Source organism: Mobula birostris, chromosome 4 (genome assembly GCF_030028105.1).
Source record: "Mobula birostris isolate sMobBir1 chromosome 4, sMobBir1.hap1, whole genome shotgun sequence".
NCBI lineage: Eukaryota > Metazoa > Chordata > Chondrichthyes > Myliobatiformes > Myliobatidae > Mobula > Mobula birostris.
Genome location: NC_092373.1, coordinates 51,188,540 through 51,208,051, shown reverse-complemented (window position 1 = coordinate 51,208,051; position 19,512 = coordinate 51,188,540). Strand labels below are relative to the sequence as shown.

At 40.9% G+C, this 19,512-nt stretch overlaps 1 protein-coding gene across 1 annotated transcript in view; it reads left to right on the top strand.

Annotated features, from left to right (window-relative positions):
• LOC140197022 (uncharacterized) overlaps window positions 1–19,512 on the top strand; it is a 389,174-nt gene that overhangs the window by 268,152 nt on the left and 101,510 nt on the right. Inside the window, exon 12 of the mRNA XM_072256957.1 lies at window positions 7,424–7,466. Within this exon, the coding sequence (XP_072113058.1) occupies window positions 7,424–7,466 (43 nt within the window). The remainder of the gene's footprint in view (window positions 1–7,423; window positions 7,467–19,512) is intronic.

Genomic DNA, 19,512 nt, shown 5'->3' with positions numbered 1-19,512 from the left:
ACCTTGAAAGTGGCCTTTTTGCTTTTCTGTAATTTTCTGTCTGTAGTTTTCTTCATAATTTGGACTACATCTTCATGTTAAATTAACACTTCTTTAGACTACAATATTCTTTAAGGCTGAATGCACAATTATTAAACGTGCAAGTTAGGGGAAAGATTCAGGTAAGGAAAAAATTATAAATCTAAAAGGAAATATTGAACACAGTAGTACAATTCGAATGGTTAATGAAAAAAGTTGGTGGTTTAAACAGTAAGATTCAAGGTTCATTTTATTGTCAAAGTATGCATGTACAATACAACTCTGATATTCGTCTTCTCCGGATAGCTATGAAATACACATGAAAAAGTAAAAGAAGTAAAACTCGCAGACCCCAAAGTCCCTGACACCCTCCCCGCAGAAAAAGAACAGCAATAATAACAATCTCCTATAATAACAGTAATAGTGCACAGTGAAAAAACATATATGTAAACTGATGAACTGTTTAAATTACAATATTCATCTTAATGCTTGTCATGTGAAGACAAGTCAAGTTGCTTTTTATTGTCATTTTGACCATAAACTGCTGGTACAGTACACAGTAAAAACGAAACAACGTTCCTCCAGGACCATGGTGCTACATGAAACAACACAAAACTACACTAGACTAAGTGAGACAACACAAAAACTACATTAGACTACAGACCTACACTGGACTACATAACGTGCACAAAATGTGCAAGGCAGTACAATAAATAATAAACAAGACAATAGGCACAGTAGAGGACAAATTACAATATAATAATAAATGATGTAGATGTCAGTCTAGACTCTGGGTATTAAGGAGTCTGATGGCTTGGGGGAAGAAACTGGTGCACAGCCTGGTTGTGAGAGCCCAAATGCTTCGGTACCTTTTGCCAGATGGCAGGAGGGAAAAGAGTTTGTATGAGGGGTGCGTGAGGTCCTTCACAGTGCTGTTGGCTTTATGGGTGCAGCATGTAGTGTAAATGTCTGTAATGGTGGGAAGAGAGACCCCGATGATCTTCTCAGCTGACCACACTATGCGCTGCAGGGTCTTGCGATCCGAGACGGTGCAATTCCCGAACCAGGCAGTGATGCAGCTGCTCAAGATGCTCTCGGTACATTACTTATGATCAGATAAGCACACTGATGGATCACATGAATCGGTAGGTTTGGACGAAAAGCCATTATAAAAAACTGGTTGCATAGTGCCCACATATTCCAAGGATCAACCAAAGAAAAAAAAAAGTCAAAAGAGACTAAAACGCTGATAGGAGCCTTATATAAGCACCCTGTAATAGCAGGTATTAATAAGATTATTAATAATTATGAATAATTAATGTATTAGTAAGAAATAAGCAGCTTGTAGTTCAAATATGTGGAACTTTAATCTTCATGCACTTGACAAATCAAGTAGGTAAAATGAATTTTCAGACGAGCTCATGGAAGCAGTTAGGACAGTTGCTGTGGAACCACATTGCAAAACAAACCAGGAAGCAGACTACATTGGAGTTTGCCTTGTGCACGGAGACAGGGTTAATTAGGAAACTCACTTCAGGATTGGATGCAAAATGCCTCCCAAGTCCTCTCTTCAGCACATCGGTGCTTTGCTACTGAACTCACTGGTGAGTCTGTTGGTGGAGAATACAGCTGGCTACTCCTACACTCTGTAATGCGATGATGGTCTTTTATTATGGTGCTGAGTGAGAGGGGAATGTTCCAGCCATCATGTCAGAATTATCTCTTCCGTTCTAAGTTGTACCATAATGTTTTTTATATCCATTCTGGTGAGCAGATTTTACCTCTGATTACCTTTGCATCCAAAAGGTAGCAGAATGGGGATTTCCTTGGGGCTGTATTGGGATGTCAGTTCATATTCCTGTGTTTGACTGGACTAGGGTTCGAATCTTGGATTCAGAAATTAAAAACCTCTGCAATTTGTGATGTATATAAATGCCCTGGATGAAAATGTATTTGGGTATATTAGTAAACTTGCAGATGACTTGAAGACTGGTGGTGTTGTGGATAGCATAGCAGGCTGGCAATGAATACATCAGATGCAGATATTGGTAGAGAAATGACTAATGAAGTTTAACCCGGACAAATGTGAAGTGTTGCACCTCGGTAGGACAAATGTAAAGAGATAGTACAAGACCCTTAACAGTGTTGAAGACCAGGGGGATCTTGGGATCGAGGTTCAGAGCTTCCCGAAGTGGCTACATGAGTTGATAGGCATTCTTGCCTTTATTTGTCGAGGCATTGAGTTCAAGAGTCAAGAGTTATACTGCAGCTTTATCAAACTCTAGTTAGGCTGCATCTGAAGTATTGCATACATACGGTCGACTCATTACAGGAAGAATTTCGAGGCTTTGGAGAGGGTGGAGTGGAGATTTACCAGAATGCTGCCTGGATTAGAGGGCATGTATTATAATGAGAGCTGGATAAACTTGGTTTGTTTTCTCTGGAGCCGTGGAGGCTGAGGGGAGATCTGATAGAGGTTTATCAGGTTATGAGAGCATAGGAAAAGTAGACAGACAGTATCTTTTTCCCAGGGTTGAAATGTCTAATACCTAAGGGCATTTAAGGTGAGAGGGGTAATTTCAAAGGAGATGTGAGGGCAGGTTTTTTTTTACACAGAGAGTGGTGGGTGCCTGGAATGTATCGCTTGGGGTAGTGCTAGGGATATAAACATTAGGAACTCATAAGGGACGTTTAGGTCGGCACATGAATATGAGGAAAATGGAAGTATATGGACATTGTGTAGGCAGAAGATGTGAGTTTAGTTTGTCTTTTGTTTACTAATTTAATTGGTTGGACACAACTCTGTGGGCTGAAGGACCTGTTCTTGCACTATACTGTTCTTTGTTCTATGCTTTAAGAATGCTACCATGGGATGTGGTCTCAGGGTGAAAGGCTATAATTAGTATTGTGATGAGGAACAAATTGTTTATACAGGATTTTTAATCTTTGGAAGTCGCAACATTAGATACTTGGTTATTAGAATTCTTGGTTAAGTTTGATTTATAATTTGTGGTGTAGAAGAATTGAGATATATGAGTGTAAGATGGGAAATTGGACAAGACTGGAAGAGTAATGATATTGAATGGATAGGGAGGCTCAAGGATAGGGATATTGGTCTTAAGAAGTAATGCAGTCCTCCTGATCAAGGCATTCCATTATGGCCTTGAGTATTAAGTTTCAGAACATCGATGCTGTGATGAAGAAAGCACAACAATGTATTTCCAAATCCATACAGCATATACCATAGGGAAGTTGCAGATGATGGTGTTCCTTCTTGGTTGCACACTTCTTGATTTAGGAGATGCCTGGACGCGTAACTGCGGTATATTTTGTAGAAGGCGCACGTAGTGCAGGTGACAGAGAGAATGACCTTTGTCGATGATGGTTGGAGTACTTTCAAGGAGGCTGCTTTGTCCTGAATGCTGTTAGGTTTCTTTAATTTTATTGGAACTTCACTCATTCAGATAAGTGTGTAGCATTCCTGGTTTGTGAAGATGATGCAAAGGCCTGAGATGTCAGAAGGTGAATGCCTCACTGCAGGATTTTAAGCCTCCGACCATCTCTGGGATCTACAGTATCACGTAGCTGGTTATTGTTCACTGATCAGGATGTTGATGGTGGGGTAAAGGCATGAAATGCTAGAAACAGTCAGAAAGTCGGTGGTTGTCCTGTGAACTAAAAACAAATGACAGAGGTTTGACGATTATGCATTGAATATTTACGGTGGGTCATTGTACAACCTGGATGAAGACATCATTACCTGGCCTTTTGTCATCTGACTTCCTTGTCCATTATCACCTGCAGTGATGGACTGCTTCATTTGCTGAGGAATTGTGAATAAAGTTTAACATCATGCAGTCTTTAGTAAATATCCCCACTTTTGACCTTGAGGTGGAGTAAAGTCTTTGGTGAAGCAGTTGAAAACACCTGGGCCTCGGATGCCACCTGTGTTACAATAACCTGAAGCTGGGTTGATAAACCTCCAATAACCTCAGTTATTTTCGATGTTCAAGTCGGAGTTCCACAATTAAAGTGCTTTCTCCTTGATACTCACTGGCTTCACTCATACAGGGATTTCCTGATGTTGTATTTAGTCAAAAACTGCCTTGATATCAGGAATTATCCTTTTTGTCTCAGTGGAATTCAGACTTCTGGTGCATGGTCAAGGCTGCAATGAGGTCTATGGCTACATATTACTGGCAAAATGGGCTTGACCTCATCTCTCCATCCACCTGTTGCATTGAGAGAAGTCTTATTTTTTCAGATCTATTGCATCTTTGTGTATTGGACAGAAGTGGTATATGTCCAACGACAGCAAAATGCAAAACACAAAACGGGATTGAAATAATAAAGTCAGCATCCAGTTTGCATCACGGACCTCCAGGATGAAAATTTTATTCTTTCACAACCTGTAATCTTGTCACCATTTGAATGGAGCTATGTAAGAGCATAAGAAACTTACTTGCTTTTGCCTGCATGAGACTATAAGACCATAAGATATAGGAGCAGAATTAGGCCATTTCGCCTATTGAGTCTGCTCTGCCATTTCATCATAGCTGATTTCTTTTTCCTCTCAGCCTTCTCCAATCTCCTGCCTTCTCCCCGTATCTTTTCATGCCCTGGCCAATCAAGAATCTATCAATCTCTGTATTGAATATACATAAAGACTTGGCCTCCACAGCTGTCTGTGGCAATTAATTCTGCAGATTCAACACTTTCTGGCTAAAGAAATTCCTCCACGTCTCCATTCTAAAAGGATACCCCTCTATTCTGAAGCTGTGTCCTCTGGTCTTCGACTCTCCCATCATAGGAATCATCCTCTCCTCATTCACTCCATCAAGGCCTTTCATCATTTGATAGGTTTCAATTAGGTCACCCCTCATTCTTCTGAATTCCAATGGATACACGACCAGAGCCATCAAACACTCTTCATGTGACAAGCCATTTAATCATGGAATCATTTTTGTGAGCCTCCTTTAAACCTTCTCTAGTTTCAGTACATCCTTTCTAAGATAAAGGGCCCAAAACTTCTCTCAGTACTCCAAGTGAGGCCTCACCAGTGCTTTATAATGTCTGAATATTACATCCATGCATTTATATTTTAGTCCTCTTGAAACGAATGTGAGCTTCACATTTGCCTTCCTCACCACAGACTGAATCTGCAAATTAACCTTTAGGAAATCCTGCAATGTCCAAATCATAAACGTAAAAAGAATCAGTCCCAAAACAGACCCCTGTGAAACACCACTAGTCACCAGCAGCCAACCAGAAAAGGTTTCTTTAATTCCCTTTCTTTGCCTCCTGCTATTCAGCCACTGCTTTATCCATGCTAGAATTTTATTTGTAATACTGTGGGCTCATAGCTTGTTAAGCAGCCTCATCTGTAGCACCTTGTCAAAAGCCTTCTGAAAATTCAAGTACACAACACCGATTCTCCTTTGTCTATCCTGCTTGTTATTTCTTCAAAGTATTCCAACAGATTTGTCAGGCTAAATTTTCCCTTGAGGAAACCATACTGACTTTGGCCTATTTTATCATGTGCCTCCAAGTACCCTGAAACCACATCCTTAACAATTGACTCCAACATCTTCCCAACCACTGAAATCAGACTAATTGGCCTATCGCTTCCTTCCTTCTGCCTCTCTCCCTTTTTGAAGAGTGGACTGACATTTGCCATTTTAAAGTCTTCCAGAAACATTCCAGAATCCAGTGATTCATGAAAGATCTTTATTAATGCCTCCATAATCTCTTCAGCCACCTCTTTTAGAACCATTGCATATACACCATCTGGTCCAGGTGCTTTATCTATCTTCAGACCTTTCATGTTCCCAAGAACCTTCTCCCTAGTAACGGTAGCTTCACACACTTCATGACCACTGGTACCAGGAACTTCCACCATATTGCTAGTGGTCTCCCACAGTGAAAACTGATGTAAAATACTTATTCAGTTCGTCTGCCATTTCCTTGTCCCTCATTGCTACTTCCTCAGCATTGTTTTCCAGTGGTCCGATATCCACTCTCACCACTCTTTTATACTTTATATATCTGAAGAAACGTTTGGTATCCTCTTTAATATTATTGGCTTGCTTACTTTACTTTTGTATTCCACCTGTACCTTCAATAACTTTTATAGTGCCTTCTATTAGTATTTAAAAGCTTCCCAATCCTCTTCCCACTAAGTTTTTGCTCGATTATTTCTCCTCTTTTTGGCTTTTCTGCTGGTTTGACTTCCTTTGTTAGCCATAATTGTGTCATAAACCATGCTTGCTTTTAGTGTACTTCTTCCTCTTTAGGGTTTATATATCCTGTGCCTTCTGAATTGCTTCCAGAAATTCCAGCCGGTGCTGCTCTGCTGTCATCCCTGCCGGTGTTCTTTTCCAATCAATTCTGGCCAACTCCTCTCTCAAGCCTCTGTAATTTCCTTTACTCCACTGTAACACTGATACATCTGATTTTAGATTTAGTAGTTCAAAATTTACTATCTGTATCTCAAAGGCAGCAAGAATTACATTCAAGAAGCACATTACTGTGAACATCCAGGAGAAAGCATATTGTTTATTGGCACTTTATCCACCATCCTAACCATTGAATGTCTCCATTAGTAATAGGATGCATTATGAAGAACATTACCATAACTTATTAATGCTTCTTTAACAATTTGGACATGGGCATTGAGAGTACGTGTATAGGAATATCATTATTTGCAAGTTCCCACCCATGTCATGCATTATAATTAGTTAAAGATACACTGTTGTTCCTTTACCATCACTTGACCAAATCCTGAAATAGCACTGTGGAAGTGCAACACAACAGTGGTTCAAAATTTACTATCTGTATGTCAAGGTCATTTCAAGAATGAACAGCAAATATGGACACTTGCATCTCTCTTGGAGCTTAAAAATCACCAAATGTGGATGTAGCCAGTTGGTATCCCTTTAATTAGCTTTCTGAAGTAATTCATGGGAATTTTCAATTTATTTTCAGATGGAAGTCTGTCAAATGAAGTTACAAGCCAGTTGATGATGCAATTGACATTCAGAAGTTTTATTCTTGGGTTAGCAGGCCAAGCATGTCCCATCACATCATGCTTCCCTATTTTCCAGAAAACATAATTAAATTTTTATAATTTTAGGTTTGGCCAAACAGCTTCAGATAATGAGATATTTTCTTGATGCAATAAAATAATGACAAAAATTTCTTATTTATTTCAATGTTAGGTGAGTTCTTCAAAGAGTTGTCTAACCCCATCCCAGATTTCTGTTCACCCAGCAGCAATGCTGATTAATTTTAATTTTAGAAATCTAATCTCCTTTGGTCACGCATTGATGAAAGCTTTGAATCATGAAATTCAACATGTAAGTCATTCTAAATTGCCTTTAAAAATGCTTTATTATTTTTCTTTCAGCTCAGAAAAAGCAGGGGAAATAGCCACAGTTCCACTTACAAAAGTAAGTAAATGTTTGCTTCTTTCTTTTGTTTTGGGCTCAAATGAAAGCTGATGTCCATTCTTGCTTAGATTTGCATATTGAATCAGTAATGGTGCTGGCAGTATCTGGTTCTTCAGATCATAAATCAATAGCAATATTTTTGCTGAAGTTTATCCTGTAGCCCAATCAGTCATTATTCATGTGGGTTGACCAAGAGAGAAAGTATAATCTGCAAAATTTCCAAGCATATACAAGTTGTTTGACACATAGGATATGTTCATAAGATGTTGGTGATTTCACATTTGTGTGCCCACAATGTATTTCAAGCTGTTATCTTGATTTTACACTATATAATTTTTGTAACAACACAAGAATATGCATAAAAACAAGGCTATGGCTACTTACCTCACCTTGTTACTGCTTCTATACCTAATACAGCTTTGTGGTTTTAATGCTAAATATTTATTTGATGTTACTGGCTAATCCTGTAAGTCACAGGACCACAACATGCTTATCTGTTGAGTGTAGTTGTTCAGAGTTACAATAGAAACTGTTACTGCATATAACAGAAACCTATCACTGTATGGTCTCATCTTTTTCGTGGGGACATTATAGACTCATCATACTCTGCCTCAAGCCACTAGACAAATTAAATAGCCTATCAAATCAAATCAAGTTTAATTATCATTCAAACTATACATAGATGCAGCTGAACAATATATTGTCCCTTTAGTGTTAAGGTGCAAAACATTCAAAATAGCAAGCAAATATTCAGAAATAGCGAGTAATGTAATTCAAAATAGTAAGCAAAGAAGCATTTTCACTCAAAAAAAACATATATAGTCCAAGACCCTGAGTGGCAATGTCCAGCAATCGATGGTCCAGTCTCCCTGAAGTGTACAGATGCACGTAATCCAGCCTATAACATGTGAGGGCAGCACCGACAAGTGAGGCCAGGCCCTAGCCGAACCCAACCACACTGTAGTGCTTCTGTGTCTCTTACCTGGTCTGCAGCAGCAGGCAAGCCAGGGGCTTGAGGCCTAGTTCTCACCACAACTCAGGCTACATAACTCCCATGTCGACTGTCCCTCCACCAGACAGAGGTAACAGGCCTGTGGCGACTTAGATTATCACTGTTTAACAAAGTTTTGCGATCACAAATGAAATGTCTGAGACAATCTCCCACGGTGATACTGCACCAATTCCGATGCTTCTGAATAGTGGGAAACAACATGGTCTGCAGACAGGTCAGTGCCAATAAACCCAAACCTACTCCTCCGACACATTGCCAATTTTCTCTAATATCCTGACAATGCTAATTACTGCTGCTGTCTTCAAAGCCAACGACGTATATAATGCTTCAAGGACTAGCCAACTGGGTCTCTTTGAATTCCTGTCATGCTGCCTTTTACCTGAAAAACCACAGTGGCATTTCTGGTCAGCTTATCAATTCACATTGCATTCAAGGATTATCAGTTTCATTGGGTTCTGGTCTGATCTCCTCAGTGGAGTTCTCTGCTTTCAGCACATACAATGACATCTTTTCGAAAGAGCACGCCAAGTCTACATATTAACCGTCATGGCAGCAGAAGGTCACAAGGTAAAGTATAACGGTCAGTTCTGGGTAGTCAGTGATCACTTTTCATATTCAAAATAATATCTTACCATACAAATGCAGTTATCAATGAAAGGTATACTGTAAATAGGATCAGAAAATGACAGAGCGCAGGGTTTTATCTGGTCCAGGGCCCTTGTGCCATTTCTCTGGTAAAGTTTATCAATTTCGTAGAGCATCCCCAGCTCTCTGGACACTGAATTCCAGCCCAAGGGCTTCACATCCACATCAAGCTGGCGCTGGAGGAGCTGAGCACCGTGATCGATTGTCACGAGGAAGGGCACCTTTCTCACCTGACACCTTTCCCAATCGTTGTGGCAGACTTCAACTGGGCCAGCTTGAAGAAATCTCTGACAAACTACTGCCAACATGTTTTCTGTTAACTAGAGGAGTCTACACATTCCATCACTGTTACACCACAATCAAGAATGCTTAGCATGCCATCCCGTGCCCATAGTTTGGAAAGTCCAACTACCTGGCTGTATTTCTACTCCTGGCATGTAGACAGAAGTGGGGAAAGCGAAGATATCTTCAAGGGAAGCGAAGGAGCATTTACAGGACTGCTTTGAAACAGTGGACTGGACCATATTCGGGGATTCATCTTCAGATCTGAGTGAATATGCCAGGGTAGTCTCCGACTTCATCAAGATTTGTGTGGATGAATGCGTGTCTTTGAGAACACATTGAGTCTTCCCAACAAGACGTCCTGGATGAAACAGGAGAGTCACAGTCCGCTGACGGCTAGATCTGTGGTGCTCAAGACCAACAATCAAGAACCCTACAAGTAGTCCAGGTACAACCTACGTCAGGCCATCATGAGAGTGAAAAGACAATTCTGTGTGAAATTAGACACAATCACATGCACGTTCGCTGCGGCAGAGTTTGCATGCCCTTACTTCCTATAAGGCGAAACTTAACATCATAATTGGCATAATGCTTCACTCCCCATTGAGCTTGGTGCCTTTCATGTGCATTTTGAAAGAGAGAATAACACTACAACTGTGCGAAACACCACAGCATCTGGCAGCCCTGTGACCTCTGTCTGAGAGGCTGATGTCTGAACATACTTCAAGAGTTTGAACCCTCGCAAGGTGTCAGCTCCCAACGGTGTACCTGGCCAGGTACGGAAAACCTTGCCAACCAACTGGCTGGAATATCCAAGGACATCTTCAACCTCAATGCTGCAGTCAGAGATTTCCACCTGGTTTGAAAGAGTGACAATCATAATGAGGCTAGTGAAAAATCTGTGTGTATCAGTGCTTTTCTAATACCAGGCCCTAATATACATTCTCTGCACATTCAAAGGCAGATAGGAGTATGCATTCATAATACAGTATGTTTAGGAATCTGCTGCAAAATGTTCGACTAATAATTAATCACAGACAAGACTGATCCATTTTTATCACATTTTCTTTATTGCATTTGTTTCTATTTGGCATTTCTCCCCAATATTCATTTTTGTAGATATTTATATGGGACCGCAGGATCCATTGGGTGTTCAGTGTCGTTGAAACACAACATGCGCAAAAACTGAGATAGAATAATAAATAAAACTTCATTTGAAGACAATAACTGGTGGTTAACAACAGTGGTTAACAACAGAGGTTAACAACAGTGTCTGGTGCCATATTTTAAAGTCAAATGACATGATATATTCACTTCTAAAATGTATACTTGCAGTTATTCATCACAGATACTAATGTTGCATTGCATTTGTACTATTTTTTTTAAATTGTCCCTAATCCACTTTGCTTAAAATGTTTTTCAAATTTATAGCATCTGTTCCTATCTCATTATCAGTGAAAACATAAAGCTCCAGGTTCTCACCACTGTAGCTTAATCAGCATAAACTGTTCAATTATGAACAATATACAAAATGCTGGAGGAACTCAGCAGGCCAGGCAGCATCTATGGAAAATGATTTGTCAATGTTTCGAGCCAGAACCCTTCAGCAGGACTCCTATTCAATTATGATTTATTTGCAGTATGAAGATAAAGGATATATTAGTCTTAATTTTAAAATGGGCTTTAAAATATAGTTAAATGGTGGAGGTGACCTTCTCAGTTCTTTATTAAGTGGTTCAATGGTTCCATTTAATATCGGAGAATGTATACAGTACACAACCTGAAATTCTTACTCTTCGTCGACATCCACGAAACAGAAGGAAACCCCAAAGAATGAAGACAGAAAATATTAGAATCCTCATGCACAAGCCGCAGTAAAGCATCAATCATTCCCGCCCCCCCCACTTGTTCTATCAGAAAGCATCAGCGCCTACCACACGAAACAAGCAGTAGCAAGCCCCCAAAGAGAGATCGTGATCTGCAGTCCAACAAAAACTATTGTTCACCTGACAACTTGACCTCTCTCCCCCTTTCTCTCTCTCTCCCCCCCCACCTCCCCTCCCCCTCTCCCCCACTCCCGCTCCCTCCCCGAGAGGGAGACCAACAGATCACTGTTTCAATGTTACAATCTGAAGCGACGCCATTCGAGCTCACCCGACTCGACAATCAGCAGACTCTTCCCCTACCCCTGCTAGAAAGAGAGAGAGAGCGATTGCCCGTGTACAGAGGCCTTTGAAAGCTGTGTCTGCTGCCTGCTGTTTCGATCTCCGTGATGTTTCAGTTTTTTTAACTAATAAAATCCAGATACAAAAAATTTATTACACATTTTATGTAGATAAGACTAGAGATTCTTTGTGATTACATTTCCTTCACTTCCGGCTTATAAATGTAACTGTAAACTAGATCTCCTTGTGGAGTTGCATGAATAATTATGAGTTTGGTTTTCTTGGTGTCACATTGAATTCATGGGTAATGTTTTATATATAAAGAAATATCTTCCACATTGAGTTGTCTTTAGTCAATGTGTAAACCAAAATGTAATTACTCTAATTTCCATTCTATTCTATTATCATCAGCTTGCCAGCCAGACTTCAGTGTTAATTTGTGTACAAAATTAAGCAGCAGTCAATTTAGCAGAATGAAAGAATAGGACTTCTCACATGAATAAAGACATTAATTTTAAACCTCCTGCCCAGTGAGAGTAAACGGAATAGAGCTGTTAATTTTGATAGTACTCACAGACCTTCCTTTTCTCAGTGAAATCCAGTTGGGCTCCACTTAAATTGCTCACGTCATTTAGATGGCTAAAATTTTCTTGCATAAACAAAGTGGGTGCTGAATCTTTTCTAACATCTAAGAATGTAGAGGCACTATTGTGCTTTCTATGTAATGGCATATACATGTTGGACCCATGACAGATCCTCTGAAGTGGTAACACCAAGGAATTTAAAGTTACTGATTCTCTCCACCTCTGATCCCCCGAAGAGGACTGGCTCATGGACCTCCAGTTTCCCCCTCCTGTAGTCATTAAACAGATCCTTGGTCTTGCTGACATTGAGTGAGAGGCTGTTGTTGTGGCACCCCTCAGCCAGATTTTCAATCTCCCTCCTGTTTGCTAATTTGTCACCACCTTTGATTCAGCCCCCAACAGTGGTGTTGTCAGAAAATTTAAATATGACGTTGGAGCTGTGCTTAGCCTCAGAGTCACACATATAAAGCAAGCAGAGCAGGGGGCTAAGCACACAACCTTGTGATGGACCTGTACTGATGCTGATTGTGGAGAAGATGCTGTTGCCAATCTGAACTGACTGGGGTTTACAAGTGAGGAAATCGAGGATGCAGGTGCACGGTGCACAAGGAAGTACTAAGGCCTAGGTCTTGGGGATTATTGATTAGTTTTGAGAGGATGGTAATGTTGAATGCAGAGCTGTAGTCAGTGTAGTGCCTCCTGATGTATGCATTTTCACTGTCCAATTGTTCCAGGGTAGAGTGAAGAGCCAATGAAATGGCATCTGCTGTTGACCTGTTGTGATGGTGGACAAATTGGAGTGGATCCAAATTGCTCCCTAATCAAGAGTTGATATGTTTCATCACCAACCTCTCAAAACACTTCAACTCAGTGGATGTAAATGCTACTGGAAATAGTAATTGAGGCAGGTTAGCACATTATTCTCAGGCACCAGTATAAATGAAGCCTGTTTGAAGCAGGTGGGTACCTCAGACTGCCAAAGTGAGAGGTTAAAGACATCAACGTCTTCGGGCTGATTGAGTGATCTGGCAATTTGTTATCTCCAAGGGAGTTTGGCAAGTTTTGGAGTTGAGAGTGTGGCCTGGAGGCCACGAAGCCTGGAGATGGGATGTGAGCCCACGATTGACTCAACTTCTTGCCAATCTCACTTATTAAAGCGTCAAGCAAGATTGAAGTCAGTGAGGGCGAGAGCAGAATGTGAGTACCAACTGCCTGTGTTTGACCAGCTTCCCTCTCCCCCTCGCTCACTGCTGCCAGAGTCTTGGGCCTTGGGGAAGATTCGATCCGTGCCATTTGTGGATTGGACTTATTTTCAGAGGACTCTGCAACTCATGTTATCTGTGTATCTGGTTTCTGGTCTTTGATTATTCTTTTTCTTAATTGATATTTTGCTTGACTTTGATTGGGTCAGACTAACTCAGCGGCCTGCATTCAATGAATGGCACAGCACTAAACTGATCTGAACTGAACTAAGTTGAACATTCCTAGACTCTTACAAATACTCTGCAGTCTGATATTTAATATTCTGGGCATTATTTGTTTTTTTTTCCATGTCGAGTTTTTCATGTTTTCTTTGAATGGGTACCATGGTATTTCTTTGTTTCATGGCAGGAAGATAAATCTCAAGGTTGTAAACTGTGTATTTACTTTGATAATAAGTGTACTTTGAACCTTGAACACTCCAGCCAGTTGGTCAGCACAGGTCTTTTTATACCTGGCCAAGCACGCCATCTGGGCCAGATACTTTCTGTGGGTTCACCCTCCTGAAATCAACCTCAGCGTATGAAATCATGAGATCATCAGGGGCTGTGAGAGGTCATGAAGGTCAAAACAAGCATAAAATACATTGAGCTCATCTGGGAGTGAAATCTAGTTGTCACCTATGTTGCTTGGTTTCACTTTGTAGGAGGTGATACCATAACTGTCAACATTCTTCAGTGATGCAAGTTTGGTCTGGAATTGCCATTCTCATGTGACATGGCTTTCCAAAGGAAATACCTGGAACTCTTGTATTTTACTTGGTTGCCAAATCTGGAACACCACTGATCTGGTCATCAGCAGATTGCAGATCTCTTGTTTCTAGTTGGGGAAGACTGAATGATTTTGTGGGGACACACTCATCTCTGGCTGTTTTTATAAAGTCTGTGACAACCCTGGCGTATTCATTCTGATCTTCTGATTCCTTGAACATGTCCCACTCCACCAACGTGAAGCAATCCCTTACCGCTTCTTGCCCCCTTTGTTATCCTCATTGCTCTGGAGTCTTGTACTTTAGCCTTTACCCGGGTGCGGGTAGGAAGACAGCCAGATGATCAGATTTCCTGAAATGTGGTCTAGAGATGGAACGTTAGGTAAAAGAGTGATCAAATGTGTTGAGGTGACAAATGGGCAGAGATTTATTCAAACAAGCCAGACTAAAGACACCGACAAAGGTTTGAAATGCATTGGGATGGGCATTGAGTTTCTTGTTTGTTAATCACTGCCTCGAATGCTTGTTTATCATCAGTCTTTGGCAGTATGTAAACAGCGGTCAGGATCAAGGAGAACTCTCTTGATAAGTAGAACAGTAACTAGGGTTGTGCATTACATACAGTTGAAGTCAGAAGTTTACATACACCTTAGCCAAATACATTTAAACTCAGTTTTTCACAATTCATGACATTTAATCCTAGAAAACATTCCCTGTCTTAGGTCAGTTAGGATCACTACTTTATATTAAGAATGTGAAATGTCAGAATAATAGTAGAGAGAATGATTTATTTCAGCTTTTATTTCTTTCATCACTTTCCCAGTGGGTCAGAAGATTACATACACTTTGTTAGTATTTGGTAGCATTGCTCTTAAATTGTTTAACTTGGGTCAAACATTTTGGGTCACCATCCACAAGCTTCTCACAGTAAGTTGCTTGAATTTTGTTCCATTGCTCCAGACAGAACTGATGTAACGGAGTCAGGTTTGTAAGCCTCCTTGCTCACACAGGCTTTTTCAGTTCTGCCCACAAATTTTCTATCAGATTGAGGTCAGAAAATGATGTCAAGTCTGGTTCATCCTTGGGAGCAAGTTCCAAATCCCTAAAGGTACCATGTTCATTTGTACAATCTATAGTATGCAAGTATAAACACCATGGGAACACGCAGCCGTCATATCGTTCAGGAAGGAGACGCATTCTGTCTCCTAGAGGTGAACGTACTTCGGCATGAAAAGCACAAATCAATCCCAGAACAACAGTGAAGGACCTTGTGAAGATGCTGGAGAAAACAGATAGACAAGTATTTATATCCACAGTAAAACGAGTCCTATATTGACATAACCTGAAAGGCTGCTCAGCAAGGAAGAAGCCACTGCTCCAAAACCACTATAAAAAAACCAGACTACAGTTTGCAAGTGCACATGGGGACAAAGGCCTTAATTTTGGAGAAATGTCCTCTGCTCTGATGAAACAAAAATTGAACTGTTTGGCCATAATGACCATCGTTATGTTTGGAGGGGAAAGGGTGAGGCTTGCAAGCCGAAGAACACCATCACAACTGTGAAGTGTGGGGGTAGCAGCATCAAGTTGTGGGTGTGTTTTGCTGCAGGAGGGACTGGTGCACTTCACAAAATAGATGGCATCATGCGGAAGGAAAATTATGTGGATATATTGAAGCAACATCTCAAGATATCAGTCAGGGACTTAAAGCTCAGTCGCAAATGGGTCTTCCAAATGGACAATGACCCCAAGCATACCTCCAAAGTTGTGGCAAAATTGCTTAAGGACAACAAAGTCAAGGTATTGGAGTGGCCATCACAAAGCCCTGACCTCAATCTGATAGAAAATTTGTGGGCAAAACTGAAAAAGCATGTGCAAGCAAGGAAGCTTACAAACCTGACTCAGTTACACCAGTTACAAAGTACACTTCCACTCGGTAATAAGTATATAACTTTAGATATTATTGAGGGGGCCAACCTATCATGGGGGAGCCACAGTGACCAGTTCTCTGGCACCAAGAAGAGCAGAGAAATAATGAGGACTACGTTGTTGATAGGAGATTCCTTAGTCAGAGGAACAGAGATGAGGTTCCCTGGGTGTGATAGAGACACCCAGATGGTATGTTGCCTCCGTGGTGGCAGGATTAGGGATGTCTCGGATTGCGTCCATGGGATTCTCAAGGACAAGTGTGAGCAGCTGGAAGTCTTGGTAGGTATTGGCACCAGTGACATAGGTAGACAAGGTGAGGAGGTCCTGAAGAGAGATTTTAGGGACCTAGGTAGAAAGCTGAGAAACAGGACCTCCAGGCTAGTAATCTCTGGATATCTGCTTGTGCCACATGCCAGTGAGGGTAAGAATAGGATGATTTGGCAGGTGAATTCGTGGTGGAGGGGGTAAGGGTTCAGATTTATGGATCATTGGTATCCCCTCTGGGGAAGAAAGGTATGACCTGTACAAAAGGGGCGGGTTACACCTGAACATGAGGGGGTCCAATATCCTTATGGGAAGGTTGGCTACAGTTGTTCGCGTGGATTTAAACTAATTTGGCAGGGGGATGGGAACCAGACTGAGAGTACTGAAGATGAAATAGTTGGTTTACTAACAGAGGGAATGTGTAGTAAGACTCCTAGCAAGAAGAGGCTGAGATAGAGCAAAATTGCAGTCAACAGGAAGGGTTACAACGTAAAAGGTGGACAAAATCAAAAAAGATGAATACAGGATGAAAGGTGTTATATTTGAATACGCACAATATATGGAATAAGGTCGATGAATTTGTAGAACAGTTACTGTTTGGCATGTATGATGTTGCAGGCATCACTGAATTGTGGCTGAAAGAAGCTTATAGCTGGGAGCTTAATGTCCAAGGGTACACGTTGTATCAAAAGGACAGGCAAGAAGGCAGAGGGGGAATGTGTGGCTCGGTGGTAAAAAAATGAAATTAAATCATTAGAAAAAGGTGATATAGTTCCAGAAGGTGTTGAATCATTGTGGATAGAGCCAAGGAACTGCAAAGGTAAAAAAAAACCTGATGGGAGTCATATACAGACCCCCAAACAGCAGTAAGGATGTGGTCTACAAGTTACAACGAGAGATAGAAAATGCATGCCAAGAGGGCGATGTTACAATAGTCATGGTGTAAATTGGGAAAATCAGGTTGGTGCCGATTCCAAGAGAGGAAATTCCTAAAGTGCCTATGAGCTGGTTTTTAGAGCAGCTTGTGGTTGAGCCCATCAGAGGATCAGCTGTTCTGAATTTGGTGTTGTGCAATGATTTGGGATTGATTAGAGAGCTTAAGGTAAGAGAACCATTAGGGAAATTGATCATAATCTGATCAAATTCACCCTGAAATTTGAGAAAGTTAAGCTAAAGTCAGATGTATCAGTATTACATGGAGTAAAGGAAATTATAGAGGCATGACGGAGGAGTTGGCTGGAATTGATTGGAAATGAACACTGGCAGGGATGACAGCAGAGCAGCAATGGCAGGAATACTTGGAGCAATTCAGAAGGCACAGGATATATATATCCCAAAGAAGAGAAAGTATTCTAAAGGTAAGATAACACAACCATGGCCAACAAGGGAAGTCAAAGTCAACATAAAAGCCAAAGAGAGTGTATGTACTTGAGCAAAAATTAGTGGGAGGTTAGGTGATTGGGAAGCTTTTAAATACCAACAGAAGGCAAATAAAAAGACATTAAGGTAAAGATAGAATACAAAAGTAAACTAGCCAATAATATTAAAGAGAATACCAAAAGTTTCTTTAGATACATAAAGTGTAAAAGAGAGGCAAGAGTAGATCTCAGGCCACTGGAAAATGATGCTGGAGTGGTAGTAATGGGGGACAAGGAAATGGAGACTGAACTGAATAAGTATTTTGCAAGTAGTTTTGAAGAAATAAAGAGGCTACATAAGGATTTAGACAGATTAAGAGATTGGGCAGAGAAGTGGCAGATGAAATACATTGTCGGGAAGTGTATGGTCATGCATTTTGGTAGAAGAAACAGAAGGATTGACTATTTTCCAAATGGAGAAAAAATACAAAAGAATTGAGGCACAAAGAGACTTGGAAGTCCTTGTGCAGGTTTCCCTAAAGGTTAATTTGCAGGTTGAGTATGTGGTGAGGAAGGTATATGTGGTGTTGGCATTCACTTCAAGAGGAATGGAATGTGAAAGCAAAGACTTAATGTTGAGACTTTATAAAACACTGGTGAGGCCTCACTTGGAGTATTGTGAGCAGTTTTGGGCCACTTATTTCAGAAAGGATGTGCTGAAACTGGAGAGGATTTAAATGAAGTTCACAAAAATAATTACAGGATTGAATGGCTTGTCATATGAAAAGCATTGGGTGGCTCTGGGTCTGTATTCTCTGAAGGGGTGACCTCATTGAAACCTATGGAATGGTGGAAGACCTTGATAGAGAGGATGTTTCCTGTGGTGGGAGAGTCTAAGACCAGAGGACACAACCTCAATATAGAGGGGTGTCCTTTTAGAATGGAGATGAGGAGGAATCTCCTTATCCAGATACTGGTGAATCTGGGGATTTTTTTTGCCACAGGCAGCTGTGGAGGACGTCTTTATGTATATATAAGGGAGAGGGTGATAGATTCCTGAATGGTCAGGACATAAAGGGACACTGGGAGAAGGCAGGGGATTGGAGCTGACAGAAAAATTGGATCGGCCGAAGTGAAATGGCAGAGTAGACTTATTGGGCCAAATGGCCTAATTCTGCTCCTATGCCTCAATGGTCTTATGGTTCCAAGCTCAACCAACCAATGTGTAACGGTTGATCTGCCACAGTATGGGAATCATGTTTATTATCACTGTCATGTCATGAGATTTGTTGCTTTGCAGGAGCAGTACCATACAAGGCATAATAAGTTGCTACAAGTTACAAAAATAAATACTGAAAACCATGAATAATGAGGTCACAAACACAAGAAGATCTACAAATGCTGGAAATCAAAGCTATACACACAAAATACTGGAGGAACACAGCAAATCAGACAGCACCTATGGAAAAGAGTAAACAGTCGACATTTCAGGCTGAGACCCTTCATCTGGACTGGGGGAAAAAACCGACTGAGAAGTCAGAGTAAGAAGGTAGGGAGAGGGGAAGAAGAAGTACAAACCGGGTGATAGGTGAAACCGGGAGGCAGTAGTGGTGAAGTAAAGAGCTGGGTACTTAGTTGGTGACAGAGATAAAGGGCTGGAGAAGGGGGAAATTTGATAGAAGAGGGTAGAAGATCCTGGAAGAAAGGGAAGGGGGAGGAGCACCAGAGGGAGGTGTTGGCAGAGAAGGAGATAAGCTGAGAGAGGGAAATGGCAATGGAAAATGGTGAAGGGGGAGAGTGGCAATCACCAGAAGTTCTAGAAATCGATGCTTGTGCCA